The sequence below is a fragment of the Canis lupus genome, chromosome 21 (assembly GCF_048164855.1).
Source record: "Canis lupus baileyi chromosome 21, mCanLup2.hap1, whole genome shotgun sequence".
Classification (NCBI taxonomy): domain Eukaryota; kingdom Metazoa; phylum Chordata; class Mammalia; order Carnivora; family Canidae; genus Canis; species Canis lupus.
The window spans coordinates 6,096,430-6,112,692 of NC_132858.1; the positions used below are offsets into that span (position 1 = coordinate 6,096,430).

Sequence of the window (16,263 nt, forward strand, 5' to 3'; positions counted from 1 at the left end):
ATGCTCCAGCTCTCACTGGTAATTATGACGCTAGCTGTATGTTTCATATGTGCCCTTCCCCTGGTAGAGAAAGGACCCTACTATTTCTACTTTGCTGAGGCTTGTTTCTGTTTTAAATTATGATCATGAATGGGTATTGGATTTTGTCAAATGCTTTGCCTGCATTCACTCAGAAGATAATATGGTTTTCCTCTCTCATTCTGTTAATATGCTGAATTATACTAACTGGTTTTTAAAATGTTAAATTAACCTGGCATTCCAGAGATAAGTGCCACTTGGTCCTATCTATGTTGGATTTAATTTCTGCTAATATATTTTTTAAAGATTTTATTTATTTATTCATGAGAGACAGAGAGAGAGAGAGAGAGAGAGAGAAAGGCAAGAGGCACAGGCAGAGGGAGAAGCAGGCTCCATGCATGGAGCCCGAAGTGGGATCGATCCTGGGTCTCCAGGATCACACCCTGGGCTGAAGGTGGCACTAACCGCTGAGCCACCTGCGCTGCCCTAATTTCTGCTAATATTTTGATAATGATTTTTCTGTCCTGCTCATGAAGGGCACTGATCTGCAGTTTTCTTAATGTTTTTGTCTCGTTTTGGCATCGGGGCAATGCTTTATCAAATGAGTAGAGAAAAGTCCCTTCCTCTCTTTATTCTCTAAAAGTCTGTGTAAAACAAGTATTATTTCTTCCTTAAATATTGGGTGATATTCACCAGGACATGCAGTTTATGCTACAGGGAGGTTTTCTGAGTATGAATTCAATTTATCCAATAAATATATGATCATTTGTTAGGTTAGTTTTTGTCATTTCTATCTTCCAAGAAATGTGCACATTTTATGGACACTGTCAAATCTGTCGGTGTAAAGTTATTCATAATATTCTCTTACCCTTTCAACACCCACAGGACCTGGAGGGACACCTTCTCCTTGTACGTGATACTGGTCATATGTGCTTCTTTCTTTCTCGCTCAATATAGCTAAAAGTTTGTAAACTGTATTGAGCTTTTCAAAGAACTTTTGGTTTCATTGGTTTTCTCTTTTTTCCCCATCCATTTTCTATTTTAATGATTTCTGCTCTTAGCTTTATTTAGATTTGTTTTAAAAAGTAGGTTCCATGCCCAATGTGGGGCCTGAACTCATGACCCTGAGATCAGGAGTCGTGTGTTCCACCAACAGCCAGCCAGGTGCCCCTCTTTATCTAGTTCTATTGACTTCAGGCTGAGGTTGTTTTTTTCTCTTTCTAGCTTTTTAAAGTAGAAGCTCCAGTCACTGGTTTGAGGATTTCTTATCTAATACAAATGTAAAACCTTCAAAGCCACAAGTTTTTAAACTCTGCTTTAACTATACCCTGCAAATTGATATATTGTGTTTTCATTATAATCTGGTTCAAAATACTTTCTAATTGTCTATTTCACTACAATCCAGGGTTTATGTAGGTATACTGTTTAATTTCCAAATAATTAAGAATTTTCAAACTTTGTTGTTGTTGATTGCCTACTAAATTCCATGATGGTCAGAAAATATACTTTGGATTTCAATTCTTTTCAACTTGAGATCTGTTTCGTAACGCCCAGCGTATGGTCTATCTTGGCAAATATGCCATATTCACCAGGCAAGAACTTACATCCTGCAGTTGGGCATTCAACAGTGTCAGGCTGGGCAAGAGACGGCCCCCGCTTCATCCCTCCTCTCAGGCTGGGGGAGACTGCAGTCCCCCTTCTACCCTCTACCCCACTCTGGCTGGGCAAGAGTGCGGTCCCCACTCCATCCCTCTCACTGCTGTGTGTCCAGCTCTGCCTCTCTGCTCTGTGGGTTCACCTCTCTGCTCAGTTTTCTCAGGTTCTGCTTTATGTCTTCTGAAGCAAGACAAATACATACACATTTAGGATTTTTTTCTATGTCTTTTGGATTAACTGATCCCTTTATCATTATGAAATTATTCCTTATCTTTGGTAATATTTTCTGATGTGTACTTTGTCTTACAGTATCATTTGACCATGGCTTTGAATCCGTTTAAAACTCCTTATTCCCCCTTTCTTTTCCCTAACAGCGTCTGTGTGTCATCAAACCTCCTGCCTGGAAGCAGAAATCGCTATAACCAAGGACTGGGAGGATGAATGAACCTGTCCTAAAGCAAGATGCTCACAGCAGAGTGTGTGTGCCCCCACCCCAGGACATGCCACCAACACTTGCTACGGGGCAGCAGACGGCTTAACTCAAGGTTAAAACTGTCTATGTTACGAACAGTTCCTAAAGTTAGAAGGAAATGACAGCCTGGCTTGTCGAACTACATCCTCATTCAATCCGCACCAGCCACCCACTGGAGAATGGGCACTGCAGGCCAGAGAATGGAGCAGTGACAACTGAAGCAAACACGTCAAAGCACAGGCAGGCACCCTCACGCTCCTTCACTCTGTGTCCCTCCTGTCAGAAAGGCCTGAGGTCAAGGGCTGGACCACCAAGATCCATCAGAGCCACAGGGTCATAAAGCACCTCTCTGAAGCAGGGAAGGTGAAGCCACCTCCAAAGGCAGATGCAGAGCCAAAGTGGGTTAAATAGTGCAGCCTTTAACCCCCAGCTTCCTGGGCTGAGCCTGCTGTCCTGGTGCCAGGTCACCTCGTTCAGGACCTTGTGGGGACACATGTAGATCTCTGTAAGAACGTTCACTTCCCGCCATGCACTCACAAACAATTTTCTTTCTGGGAATAGAAGAGAAAACCATCCCGAAACATACCATGTACCCAAATTCAATGGATGAAATCTTGGCCTGTACGATGGACCAAAGTCCCCAGAAGAAATGGGATGCAAGGGCAAACCTGTAATTACAAAAGCAGGAAATGCACATGAGATGTGTGGTGCTGGCCAAAGGCCCAGTGATGGGATTTCCTGCTGGCAGGCACTGTAACTCATCGGGACGCAAACCCAGTCTGCCCTGGCCCACTCAACAAGATTATATTCCATAGTGACCAAGAACAGGGTGGGAGCCCAGCAGCTGGCCTCTCCCACCTCTACTGGTGGCAGGTGGACCTGCAGTGTGGACATGCCCAACTGCTGTCCCTGGCGCATGGCTACAGTCCAAGGACTCACACAGAGGCCTTGGGGGCCACATAGGCGGGGCACGAGCCACACCGGGAAAGAAACGGTCTCTGCTACATGTACGCGAGCGCCCATCATCAGCAACTTAGGGGGCATTATACGAGAGGAGGAACACACAGGCCTCTGGATGACTCACTGGCTTTCTGAGGAGGTAGGATGTTGCCTCACCCTCATTCACCCTCATCCCTGCCCTCCTACAGCAGTGAAACAGAGTGTGGCGGTGCACCATGGCCCCCATCACTGAGAACCCAAGCTCCCCTCACAACAGTGCCTTTGGGCTTCACTGAATGCTTCAGTGTCCTCCTCAAACCTGATTGCTTTTCTTGTGGTCCTTGACCCACTACACATCCCTTGGAGCTACCCTTTCTGTCTGGCTCTCCTCCACTTTTCTATTTCTATCCATTCTAGAACCAGAGTGGGAAGATCTATGCACCAGGGGAAGCCCCAGGGACAGTAAGGGTGGCTGTACGCCCAGCAACAGGGCCGTGGACACTTCAGAAGAGGTGATTTATGGTGAGTGGACTGAAGTCACCTGAACATTTTTGCCAAAGAATCTCCTAAGAGAGCTCAAAGAATGAGTAATTCAGGTCTCTTAACTAAAGAGATGAGTGTGTTTGATAAACAGGGGTCCAAGCTTTCATGAAATCTAGAAGTTTCTCAGCCCTGCTTTGAGAGCTAGTGAAGAAAAATTAAAAGCAAGACTCAGAACACTCACAATTTATAGTTTTCAGAAGAAACACATTATTGGATGGTGCCCACCACTCCATGAGCATCAAGAGACGAGAGCATACAGGCCCTGGGTGGCACAGCCTCACACAGCCGAGTCCTATGTGTGGATTACAGTGTGGAGCGCCAACCACACACCCTGACCCTATAACACTGACCCTGCTCTCTACACCTGCTGTGTGCTGAAATCTGGAGAGGCACCAAATGCTCCATGTTTGACAAAGTAGAAGTCCCAAAGATGTAAGGGTATAAAGAAGCTCCTAAAATACTAACGATTGCAATTCGGCATCCCAATTATATTCTATAAACAGGACAACAATTTTTTATAAATTAACAACAAAACAAATTACCTATTGACTTCAAGTAACATTTCTTCTTCTATAATGGACTTTTCTTCATTACTGAGGTTTTCAAATTCATTTTGGAATGCAGCCAAGTAATTGGAAATAAAGTGGAGCTTTAAAAAAAAGTAATTACATTAGAATCTGACGGTGACAGATGGTGGTGTCAAGAACTGTCAGGAAGCACCACATGGCTGGAAGACACCCCACATATCCAGCGGACACCCCACACATCCAGTGGACACCCCACATGGTCAGTGGACACCCTACACACCTGGCAGGGCCTGGAGGAGCTCTGTGCCAGGCAGGAGCACGGAAGCTCACCGGTGCATGCGGCTGTGATCACAGTCAGAGTTTACTGGACTCGGTGCCACACTGTCAACAAGACAGGCACAGGAAACCACCGCTGCTTCTGGACAAAATCACTGAGGTAGAATCTACTCCACATTCCCATTTCCCAGTCTGGTCACAAAGCAGGGTAAGCCTACGTCACACATCCCCCTGGATGGGCTGGCATTCTGTGTGGGGCCTTCACAGGTGTGCCTGGCATGGGCGCTAGGGGCCCGAGGTCGCTGGCAGAGGCTCCCTCAGAGTGGGAGCTCACCAGACCACGTGAAGGGGCCTGCTGCCTCTGATGTGCCGCAATGACGTGTGTATGTCCGCAGATTGGCAAGGTCTAATTCTGGTTTGGAGAAGAGGCTCTACCAGGTCCCGCATGTAGTCTACATGTGAATCAGGATCTAGAAGACCCCCGTTCTTCAGCAGCTCACACTATACCAAACGGCACCAGAACACAGAGAACCATCATTCACTTGCTTTCTTTTATAAAAAGGAAACGGCTGGCAGCTGCTTCACCTAGAGAACGCCATTAATGGATTACGTAGCTGGAAGGGCAACACTGCCTTTCCACCACCTCGTCCACTTTCCTGTTCCCAGATGGCTTTCATACTCCACACCTCCTCCCACCAGAAAGCAGCATTCCAGCTAGAGGGCTGTGCTAGCAGGGCATTCTGGAAGGAGTAAACCTGGCACAGGCATGGCGATGGCTCACGCCTATTAAATTCTATGTAGCAGGCACCGTCCTGAGCCTTTGTTTCTGAACATGACCTCACACCTCCCAAGAACAGAATAATTTCTGCAGACGAGGCAACAGAAGCACACACAGAGTCAGTAGGTGACAGTGAACAGTGGCAGATCTGCGATTCAAATCTAGGCACTGTTTTGAAAACCCATGCTTGAACCATCACACAAGATGGGTTAATTTCTGAGAGACACTAAATGCTCAAATTGGCCAATGAAGACAGAAAATTTGAATAGATCAACACCTTAAGAAATGGTAATGACCTTTCCTCCCCAAAAGTTTGAGGCCCACACTTTCTTACAGGTAAAGTTACCAAATTTTCAAAGAACATCATGTTATATAAATTTGTCCCAAAAAAATTACAAAGGGACACCAAACACATTTTATTAGACTAGCATAATATTTATTCCAAAACTAGATACGAATAATAATTTTTTAAATGACCATTTTAAGCCCATTTCACGTATGCACATAGATGTAAAAGTCCTAGGTAAGAGACTGCCTCACTGGACCCAACAGAGTGTTCCAAAATAACACACCTCATTCAAATGGTTTATTTTAGGAACTTCATAGTTTAACATTTTAAATCATCTCATTAGCGGACTAAAGAGAGAAAAGCATGACTTTACCAGGTAGGTGCAGAAAGGGTAGCTAATGAAGACCAACACCTATATGTGACTTTTTAAATTGCTCAAAATATAAAAATTGAACTTCCTTCATTTCCGTCGCTGTGCAGTGCTGGTGGTTACACAGCCCTGCAGCCCATCACATGGAACCTGCCTTCTCACTGGCAGAAAACCCCCTCCTCCTGGCTGGAGAGTCCACACTCTGGGGCTGCCCAGTTGTGACAGAGGAAGAACTTCCTTCGGTACAGCAGGAATTTCAATACCTGAAGACTGCTGCTGCGTCTCCTCGTCCCCCAACACCTTTCTTCTCATACAGCATGACCTCGAGGCCAGAGCCAGCCTGGCCACTCTGCTTGGAACCCACTCAAGCTCATCACAGTTGTCCTGACAGTGTGGCCAGAAGAGGGCAATATAGTTTTGGTCCCACAGCAAGTCAACGCTTGAATGGCTGCCCCTGGAGTGTGTGCCATCTGCTGAAGGTACGATCACTGCGCCTGGCACAGGTGAGAGTGCTCAAGGACATCTCCTGAGTGAAATACAGCAGCGGCTGACTGTATCCCAGTCCTCACACCTCTCTCTGACCTCTCTGAAATGCTGCTGAGCTGGCAAGAGTTCCACGGGAAGAGCTGTTCCGTAGCAGGGGTTGAGCTACTGCCCTGCCCAGGCTCAGGATACCTTCTTCTCAACTGGGCTTGCTTCCACATCGCTACCCACTTACCCTCAACCCACAGCTCCGACGGCGGGCTGAGGAAGAGAGCAGGGGCTCCCAGGAGGAACTTCCCACACGGTGATTCTTCACGCAGCCCCCTCCCCCATACTCAGGACAGGAAAGGGAACTGGTAACAGCCGTAGCAGCTACTAAGTCATGGTGCCCAATAGACTACTTTTGTCTGCACAGAGTGAAACACACACAGAAAACATCATGATCCCCACAAAGAAGGCCAGGAGGCAGATCAGAGGCTGGGCTTTTTGGAAAAAATGAGAAGGAGCTACAAAAGAGACTGTGTTTTTTCTAACTGAATACAGGTTATCCCTGACACAGGGATTAAAATGTCAAGTTTGTGTCCAAACACAAAATCCCATTTTAGAGCAAAAGGGTTTGCTTAAAAATTCCATGATTTAAAAAAGGTGTCATGAAGATGCAATCAATTCTAACTGCATGAAATGGACTCATGCATTAATCTACCAAGCCTACGCAGTCACCTCCTACCTGTTGTTTCCTGGTGGGGTACTTCAGGATGTTCGCTCTGAAGAAAGGGTACTTTTCATAGGTATAGTCGTACATCCATTCACAGAAATGATTCCCAATGTCGAATCCCCTGAAAAAGAGGTAAGAGCTGCAGAGAAGGGCGCAGACTACCGCACCATGAGGCTCCTCTGGTCAGAGAGGGGAAAAGGCCAAGTTGTGAGCATCCCTCTCAACAACAAGCTGTCTTTCCTGTGGTTCCCCAAGGATGACTGCCCCAGGGGCAGAGAGGGCCAACAGGGCATTTACCACAACCACAGCCAACTGAAGCTACAAAAGCACCACCCAACCCACCACTCAGGAGCAGTTGTTCGAGAGCATTCTCCTGCACTCAGTACTCTGATCTCTGAAGCCAACAAAATACCCAATTCTGTGTTCTGATCACTCACACTGCTGCCCCCCACTACCAGCGAAGAACAGGCCCGGCTGCTTTCCACGCTGCTGAAGACTGCTAGGACGCTGGGACAGAGTGCACAAGCTCCTACGGTACTGTGTCATGGCTGCCTATTTCCTTCTGTGGCTGTTTCATACCTGTAATTATAGCTGCTGTATTCGAAGTCGATGAGCATCAGTCTCTGCTTTTCAGAATTCTCTCTGCCTTCCAGCATTAAGATATTACCTGCAGAAAGGTTTAGATAACATGCCATTTACTGTTGGCATGTGGCACAGTTGAGAGCAAAAGTCCTTGAACGTAGGGCTGAGAGTGGTGCTGATCCTGTCAGGGAACCCTAACCACACAGTGAGTGGGTGTGGGCCACGGAGCACACTGCCCCCCGAAGTCCAGCCCAAACTGAAGGCCCTGGGCCATGTGGACACAAGGCCCCTGTTCACAACAGCCCAAGAGTAACATGGCCCCAAGCTCACCCTGGAACAAGAATGGCTCTCCCTTGGCTTGTTGGGACTGCACCTCCAGACTTTCTACACCAGGGTATGAAAGAAAACACCTGATTGCATCCTGGAGTTCTGGCTGACCCAACAACCCGAGCAGCCCTAGGGAGGGTGGTTGTGGCCCACCAGTTAGGAAGCTGTGTGCTGGCATCCAGCTTAGGCAGCACAGGGCTCTGCAGACCATACTCCCAAGGAGGAGACCACAGGCATCTTTCCTTCCATCATATTTCCTTCCACAGCTGAATTCTGGGCCTGAAGTGAACTGGCTGCCAGACTGGCTCTTCAGGCTCTTCCCAAGGCCCCACACTCGACCCAATGCTCAGCATCTGTCACTATCAGGCTGGCGGGTAGGCACCAGTGAGCCAAGCTTTGCTAATTTTTTGGCCACTCTCTCCAGGGTTTCTGCAGGAAGTGTTTTCTCTAGGGTTTTTAGCACACATCTTCCGTTTCCAGGGGCCATTACAAGGAGATGCCCAGAGCAGTAGAGCAAAGTAAATGTATAACTCCCACCTCCTCTAGCCTTTTCATACATTGGCGATCACTGGCCAGACCCCCCTGGTGATGTCTGTGTAGCTGACTATTGCCTGCTAACACACAAACCTGGCTGACATGTCTACACCCTGCTTGACTTGGCCGCAATGATCCACTAATTAATAAAAGGTATTTTGGTTCAAACTAATGTCTTAACTAATGACTGGTCTTCAACAGAGACTATTATCAAAATTAAAAACAAACTGCTGAGCCTGGCATAGGGCCTGAGGGTGGATATGAGCTAGCCATGATGAAGAGGACAGGGACAGCAAGGCAAAACCACACCAGAACCCGGCACCACAGCAGCACCGGTGGAGCTTAGACGGGGCCTCCGTTTGAAGTCACAGTGAGGGGTACCTGGCATTATACTTTTTGGAAGGCAGAGACCCAAGGTCATGGTAGAGTGAACTAATCCCAGGAGAGCAGGTGCAAAATGCGGCCAGGGCAAGGCCCCCAGGACTGAACGGGGGCAGTTACCTCTCACTGGGTTTTCAGATTATCGAAGTTGCATGTTCACAGAGTTAAACACTGAACAAACATGTGACTTAGGAGGTTTCAATCATTTATCCAAGCTCACAGTTTAGTGACTGTTGCCATTTTTTCTTCTATGAATGTATTGTTTACAAAAATGGGAAGACACCCGTGTTTTTCTAAAACTTGCTTTTTTTCTCTTAACATATCCTGGAAATTTCTTCTGTTGGTCTGCATAAAAACTCGACCTCATTTTTTTTTTAATAGTGGTAGAATATTCCACTGTGTAGCTGTGCCATTATTTCACATGTGTACCCCCTTCTGCACAGACACCTGGCATCCATCACACCGCTGGAGGCTGCCTTTGAAGGAGACACACAAACCCAGCTTCACCTAACAGGCAGCAATTCTTACCTTCCTGACAATCATTGTGACAAAACACAACTGGAGAAGGGGTGGATTCAAGTAGTGACCTGGAAAGGGAATCACAGTGTAGGTCAGATGCCTCCATGCCTGGTAGCAGACAGGCACACTGCACCACCATGCAGCCTCTGTGCAGTGCCTTCCCCGTGAGCTCCGAGAGTACTGCATTCACGTAGCTCCAGCTCACCCTGGAGACTCACACCAGCCCCCGAGGGCACCTAGCTCTTCTACAGCCAGGCCCTTTCCACCCAAAGCACAACCCTCCTCCTCTGCTCCAGCCCCTGGTTTCCAGCACATCTCTTATCACAACTCAACGCTACGGGACATGTTTGCTTGTCTCTGTTTCTCTTAATAAGATGCAAGTGCCTCAAAGGTCATCCTGGTCTCCATGTCCTCAGCACTACTCACACACATGAGTGATGACAACTGTGACTTCTCACACTCGGGTGAGTACACCCTGGACACTCCATGGCTGCCCCTACTCGCAGGCCCAAACCAGGCTTCCTGCCCCATATCCCCCAGTGCTCGGGCTAAACGGTTCCCCCCAACTGCCCCCATGGCTTGTTTTGTGTTTTGTTTCAGAAAAACCCTATGGCCTTCACCGACCGTTCCTCACCTCAGATACTGCAGCTCCAGAGGCAGATTGTAGCGGAGGAGCCTGTGGAGCTGCTTCACCCGGGGCTCCCCAGCAAACTTAATCCTCAGCACTTGATTCAAGTACCTGGAAAAAAAAGGGAGAACAAAAATCACCTCCCAGTTCACCATGGCTTACCATTGGGGGTCCTGTCAAGTACGATGGCAGCAGGGACCCTCAGGCCCCAGGACAGAGCCTGGGGCTCCAGGCTCTCTACAAAGCTCATCTCTGCCCACCCACCTATTCAGTGGACCAGAGGAAGACCTCCAACCATCATGGCAAATAAGTACTCACTCTGGCACCTCTGGCAGCCGCTAATAGAAAACTAAGTTAGAGCCAAGCGGTTTGACCACTTACTTTTCCATTGTTCCAAAAAGCCATTTTGGTTCCTTATTGAATGGCATTTTCATACCATGAAATGTGGCCATTTTCTCAGCTATTTCTGCAGAAATATCTGGCAAGCTTAATTCTTCAGTGTCTAAGCGTCGGCTCTGGAACGAACAAGAGAGTTAGAGAACAAACAGCATTTCTCCAGAAAGCCTGGAGGGGGGCGATCACAGAAGCCTAAGACCTAGCAGCCAGTTCCACAGGGTGTCTGCCTCAGCCGGCACACAAAACTCCTTGAGGAAGTGGACAGTGGACAGTGACCCAGCAACCGCCATGGCATTTCTCAGCTTGTGGCCCCTCTCACATACAAGCATTTAGGCAGACTCTGCCCTCTCTTCCCTCTCCATGCCCTCGTCCCTGGTAAAAGTTGAGTCTCAGGATTTGTTACATGAGCCCATGTCAATTCCTTCAGCACCTCAGACACCCTGGCCTGAAAGATCACAGCCAAGAGATGGTGCTCAGCACAGGTCCTAGTCAGAAGCACGGCAGGAGTTCAGGGTGAGCCATTACCCCCTCATCTACAGTGGCATCTGCAGCACCCCACAGCACCCTACCTGGCACAGAGCAGCTCTCAGAGTGCACAGCTGAACGAAGAAAGAGATGTCCAGCTCCCACTACTGCAGTCTGAGGCTACACATGCTCAGGCTGCACTTTCCCAGTTCCTCACAAGGAAATCACAATCAACTAAATTTCAACTAAGACCTGTTTGTCTTTTCCACATGCGCTGCTCCCCTAAAGAAGCCCAAAGAGGCATTCCTCTGAAAATCCAGAGCACCCAAGGGTGAAGGGGGGGGGGTGGTCTCCAAGTTAGAGAAAACTCAGCTCGAATTCTGGCTTTAATCCTCATTTCAAAGCCACATGACCAAAGGCATGTTACTCAGACCTCTGCATCTTTCTGATCTCTGTAAAATGAGAAGTATGACATCGAGTCCCTGGTGAGGCTGCTCTGACCTAGAACAGATAGTGCTGGCAAGGGCCGTGGACCAGCACCCAGCCAAGGAAGTCTCGACAAATGGTGGGAGCATGATGACGAGAGCTCAGAGCTCATTGGAAGCAGCAGGCTCAAACTCCTCCTCTCCTATTCGAGAACCCTCCAAGTTATGACATGATCAGGACATGGTTAGAGACGGGGACTTGGCTCTTAGTGGCAGCTCACTCATTTTTCATGTGGCTCTGTTAAAAAAAAATGCCATACTTGGCATCGTGGATAGTGTAAAGCTAACCGTGGTCAAAGATGAACATATTTCATAGTTCTAAGGTCCTTTCCCAAGCGCAGGGAAAGAGCAATAGGAGACCAACCAGGGTTCTTAGAGGCCACCACTCTCCTGTGTCCTCTGGAAAATGCTATGGGAACCAGACAAGGTGGAGTGCATCCCACACCACTAGATGCTCAAGAGTAAACCTGGAAATAACACGCACTATCAGGCTGAGCCAAATGAAATCACCATTTATGGGGCCAAAAACAGTTGATGATTGGTTCAACCCAGTATTTTAAGAACTTTAAAAAATCTTCACTATAAAGTAAACATTATATACAAAAAGAGATTAGAATTTCAGAACTAGAATAGTATCAATCCCTGATACAGAACAGGACAGTCCCAATATTCTGAGTTGTGCTCACGGGTCCTTTATCTTCCCTAAAAAGAGAAGTTTTACCACACAGGTATGTTTTAAACAATTTTTAGTTTGCTTTTAGTGGGCTTTATTAAAACAGTATACTATGTGTAGTCTTACACAATCTGGTTTTATCAAACTCAATATTGTTTTTAAGATGTTGCCACTTCTAACCACAGGAAGTATTTTAGATTTTCAATTCTTTCAAATACTTTATTATCTCATTTGATTTGCACACCAGTCGGGTGTTACTGTCTTTATTGGGACAGTTATAAATGAAAACACTGCCAGGTAGCAAGGAGGTGCAGGTACAGAGACAGAAGGTCTGTCATGACGGTATAGCTGTTGGTTTCAGCACACCCCCAGGCTGGCAGCTGCACATATGGTGCCACTGCATCAAGCAGAAAAGGGCACCCCTCCTGGGAGACAGGTCACGAGAAGGCTCCTTTCCCTGGGCTCTGGGGAATAGACAATTAGGACCCCTTCCTCCAGCTTCCTACTGAATACAGGTTGAGTCCTGGCAAGCAGAGCATCCCTTCAGCCAGGTGGCTTGTGCTTAACCACCTGTATATTTATACAGGGCAGTCCTGCACATAGGTGCCCATGCGAGGCAGGGCATGAAAAGGCCACCATTTGTGACCCGGTCCTCGAGGAGCTCACACAGGTGAAGAGGAGGCACCCACCCCAAATCTGTGAACCAGGCTGTGAGTGAGAATGCAGGCCAGCCAGGCTCAGCATCTCTACCCAATCTGGTCTCAACAACCTGGTCACGAGGTCCAGAGTTGTCCAGGATTCACTTTAACATGAGCTCTTAAGGCCCAAAGCCCCTCGTGGGTCTAACTCACACATAAGTCTAAAGATGACACACTGGCAGATGTGGCAGCAACATTAAAAATGCCTCAGGCAGCAAGAAAAAGCAAATAGTCCCAACTTTTGGGAAGAGGATTTGAGCTGGGCCTTGAAATGTCTCTGTGGGGGACATAGAGCTGGGAAGACTCAAACAGAGGGAGTGAGCTGGGAGACGAGGCAAAGAGCAATGGTGGCCAAAGACCCAAGGTGTGGGTGGTGTGGCCAGGGCCAAAGGGCTCTGCAGGGAGTCCTGAAAGCGGCCCAGAAATTGAGAGGTACAAGGGGAAAAGCAATAGTTTTGGGGTAAGCAGCTTCAGGGGACAACGGAATATTAGGTTTCATATATATTTTTCATTTGGATGAACATCTTGGCAGAAAAAACAGAGGTTCTAATGTAAATTCAATAGAAATCTGTTTTTTCTTTATTTCTGATACAGTTTCATAACGTGAATCCCATTTACCATGTCAGACCCCAACAGCTCAGGCTCCTGCAGGACCAAGACATAGAATCTGTCTGCTGTCTGTGGCACCCATCAACTGACCAGTCGAGAACACATCTTACCGGGATGAACTGCTCCAGGCGGCCTTGGGGAAAGATGCCGTAGAGCTTTGGCCCAAGCGACCTCTCTGCAAGAATGGCAAACATAACGCTCTCCAGAACCATGGCCTCGGCCCCCTAAAACAGAGAGCAACACACCAAATGTTTACTGAGGGCTGACTACGTGCAGGCACAATAGTGCTTTCACAGGAGCGGTGGTATCTAACCTCCCAGCAACCCTACGACTGGGCACTATTAGTACCACCCCCATAAAGAAACAGAGATCATATCTTGTAATCTGTAGGATCCATGCTTGCAAGCACCACACTATAGTGATGAGATTTAAAATTCAAGTTTAACCGAGTCACTGATTCCAAAAATAGAATATTATCTATTTGTATCTTATTGCTTGTACATATTTTAAAACTTCGATGAGTTCCACCCATAGCATCTTCCCAAAGGCCACCACAATGTTGTGGCCCCCCTTCCAGGGGCCTTCGGCCGCTGAACCAATCCTTAAGGACAACTGACATATCTGGGCCTGTTTTTGGGTCCAGAGAGCACCGGCATGGAGCCTTCACAGGTTCTATGCTCTGCTCTTATCCCCAGTCTTCTCCCTGCTGCCATTTTAACGTTTGTCTCTTGCCAAAACCTGACATTGCTCATATGCAGTCTTCAGTCCTAGGAACTCATGTGGGATCAAGAATCATCCTGCCTTCAAAAACCGTCTTTTGGTCTCAGTTCAAATTCACTCCCTGGTCCTTTTCCATTAAACAGCAAGTCAACCTCTAAGCCGCCACATTTGAGGAAGAAGGGCCAGCGTGGCTGGAAAGCGCTTTCAGATGATCCTTATTCATCTCTGGTTAAGAAATGCACCGAAGTGACTACAATTCTGCAGAAACACTGTGCAAAGTTAAGCAGCTCTTTATACTCGGGTTATAGAAACAGACAATAGGACCTTCTCTGGCAACGATAGCATGCTCAAGTTATGGAGACAATAGGACAATAGGACCTACTCAGGCAACGAAAGGATGCTAAAGTTATGGAGAAGAAAACAGAAAAGCTACTTTTCCAAAGGACATGGAACCACAGTAAAAAGTAATTTGATCACTTTCACATTTGGATAGAGCAAATATTTACTGGTGAGCCCCCACAGTTACAGTTTAGCCACTGTCTTGTGTTACCCACAATTGCAGTCTGACCACCTTGTAACGCCTGATCTTTATTTACTCATTTGCAGTTTTGTATCTGTGACTGTTATAACTAAATTGTGTCCCCCCCTAAATTCACACATGGAAGCCCTAACTCACAGTGTGATGATGTCTGGAGATGGGCCTTTGGGAAGTGGTTAGGTATAGATGAGGTCGCAAGTGCAGGGCTCTCATGCGGTATCTTTATACGAAGAACTCCAGAGAGCCTGCTGTCCCTCCCACCATCCCTCCACCATGTGAGGACACACGGAGAAGACAGCACCCGCAGGCCAGGAACCCAACTGTGCCAGCACCCTGATCCAGACCTCCAGCATCCAGCTCAGTGAGATATGTCTGTTGCTGGCACCCCTGAGGAGTCTGTTACGGCAGCCCCAGGAGACTAAGACAAGGACAATACAAACAGCATTGATCTGTAAGGTCCACAGAGCTTAGAGCAGGGTTTGAGAGGAGACAGATTTACCCTCTGACCTCCCTGGAGGGATGGTCACTGCTGGCCTCACATCCAGCACCAGAGATGCTCACCGGAGAGTGTGCGCACAGGTCTGCAAAGCCTCTCTCTCCACCTGGAACCTTCACAGAACGAGATGCCATGGCAAAGGCAGGCCGGGCACTGCAGGACCCTGGCACCAGGGTGTGGCACCAGGTGGCCTGGAGCTTTGTGCAGCCCTCTGCCATCTGTACCCTACCCCCGAATTCCACTAGGATTTCTTCTGTCTAGGCATCCAAGTTTTGTCAGAATTAAATTTGTTTTTCGGTTTTCTTCTGTGTGAAGTGACCAAGCCCAAGGGCATCAGGGTGGGCTCTGTATAAGACACATACATATGGGATCCCTGGGTGGCGCAGCAGTTTGGCGCCTGCCTTTGGCCCAGGGCGCGATCCTGGAGACCCCGGATCGAGTCCCACATCGGGCTCCCGGTGCATGGAGCCTGCTTCTCCCTCTGCCTGTGTCTCTGCCTTTCTCTCTCTCTCTCTCTGTGACTATCATAAATGAATAAAAATTAAAAAAAAAAAAAAAAGACACATACATGTGCCAGATCCCAAAGAGGTCTTTAAGGTGGGAGCTGCAAACTTTATACAGAGTTAAGGCCCCACGTGTTACATCACAGACATAGCAATTCGTGCATCATGCCCACTCAGTACAAAGGCCACTGGGAAGTGACCTCACAGGCTGTGCTGTCACTGGCACTTGGGCTGAACACACAGGGCCCAGAATCCTCCAGAGCCAAGTCAAACCGTTGCTGGGATAGTGGAGAGAGAGATGGATGGAAACCTAGGAACTTTGTCACTCTCTCTGGCATTGCTCTGAGTACTGCAGACAAGAAATCTCTTTGTTTACATGTAACACTACAGTTCAGTGTTTATTCCCAGGAGGGAGAAAGGGCAGCTGTGCATGGAGGAAAGAATTTGGAGGAAGAAGTGAAGGAAAACAATTACAAGCAAGAAAAGTAGACAGGTTAAGGACAGCAGGGAATCTTAAAATGAGTGCATCAACTACTGGCAGCCTTTTGTCACCACTAGGTCTCCACACACCTTCCTGCACACTACTGGGAAGGTGAGCACCGTAGAGGTTGGGACCAACACAACCCAGTCCACTGGCCCTCCA

General features: G+C 47.7%; 1 protein-coding gene across 12 annotated transcripts in view; it reads right to left on the reverse strand.

Moving 5' to 3' along the window:
* CHKA (choline kinase alpha) overlaps nt 1–16,263 on the reverse strand; it is a 71,112-nt gene that overhangs the window by 8,891 nt on the left and 45,958 nt on the right. For 9 of the 12 annotated variants that reach the window (XM_072790174.1, XM_072790175.1, XM_072790172.1 and 6 more), the window contains 8 exons: nt 13,474–13,587; nt 10,419–10,552; nt 10,044–10,148; nt 9,419–9,477; nt 7,646–7,733; nt 7,079–7,187; nt 4,171–4,277; nt 2,733–2,814 (listed from right to left, as the gene is read on the reverse strand). In XM_072790174.1, the coding sequence (XP_072646275.1) occupies nt 2,733–2,814; nt 4,171–4,277; nt 7,079–7,187; nt 7,646–7,733; nt 9,419–9,477; nt 10,044–10,148; nt 10,419–10,552; nt 13,474–13,587 (798 nt within the window). Of the gene's footprint in view, nt 1–2,732; nt 2,815–4,170; nt 4,278–4,435; nt 4,574–5,623; nt 6,759–7,078; nt 7,188–7,645; nt 7,734–9,418; nt 9,478–10,043; nt 10,149–10,418; nt 10,553–13,473; nt 13,588–16,263 lie in introns of those variants that run through there. The other 3 variants (XR_012013697.1, XM_072790177.1, XM_072790176.1) reach the window with 3 other exon arrangements.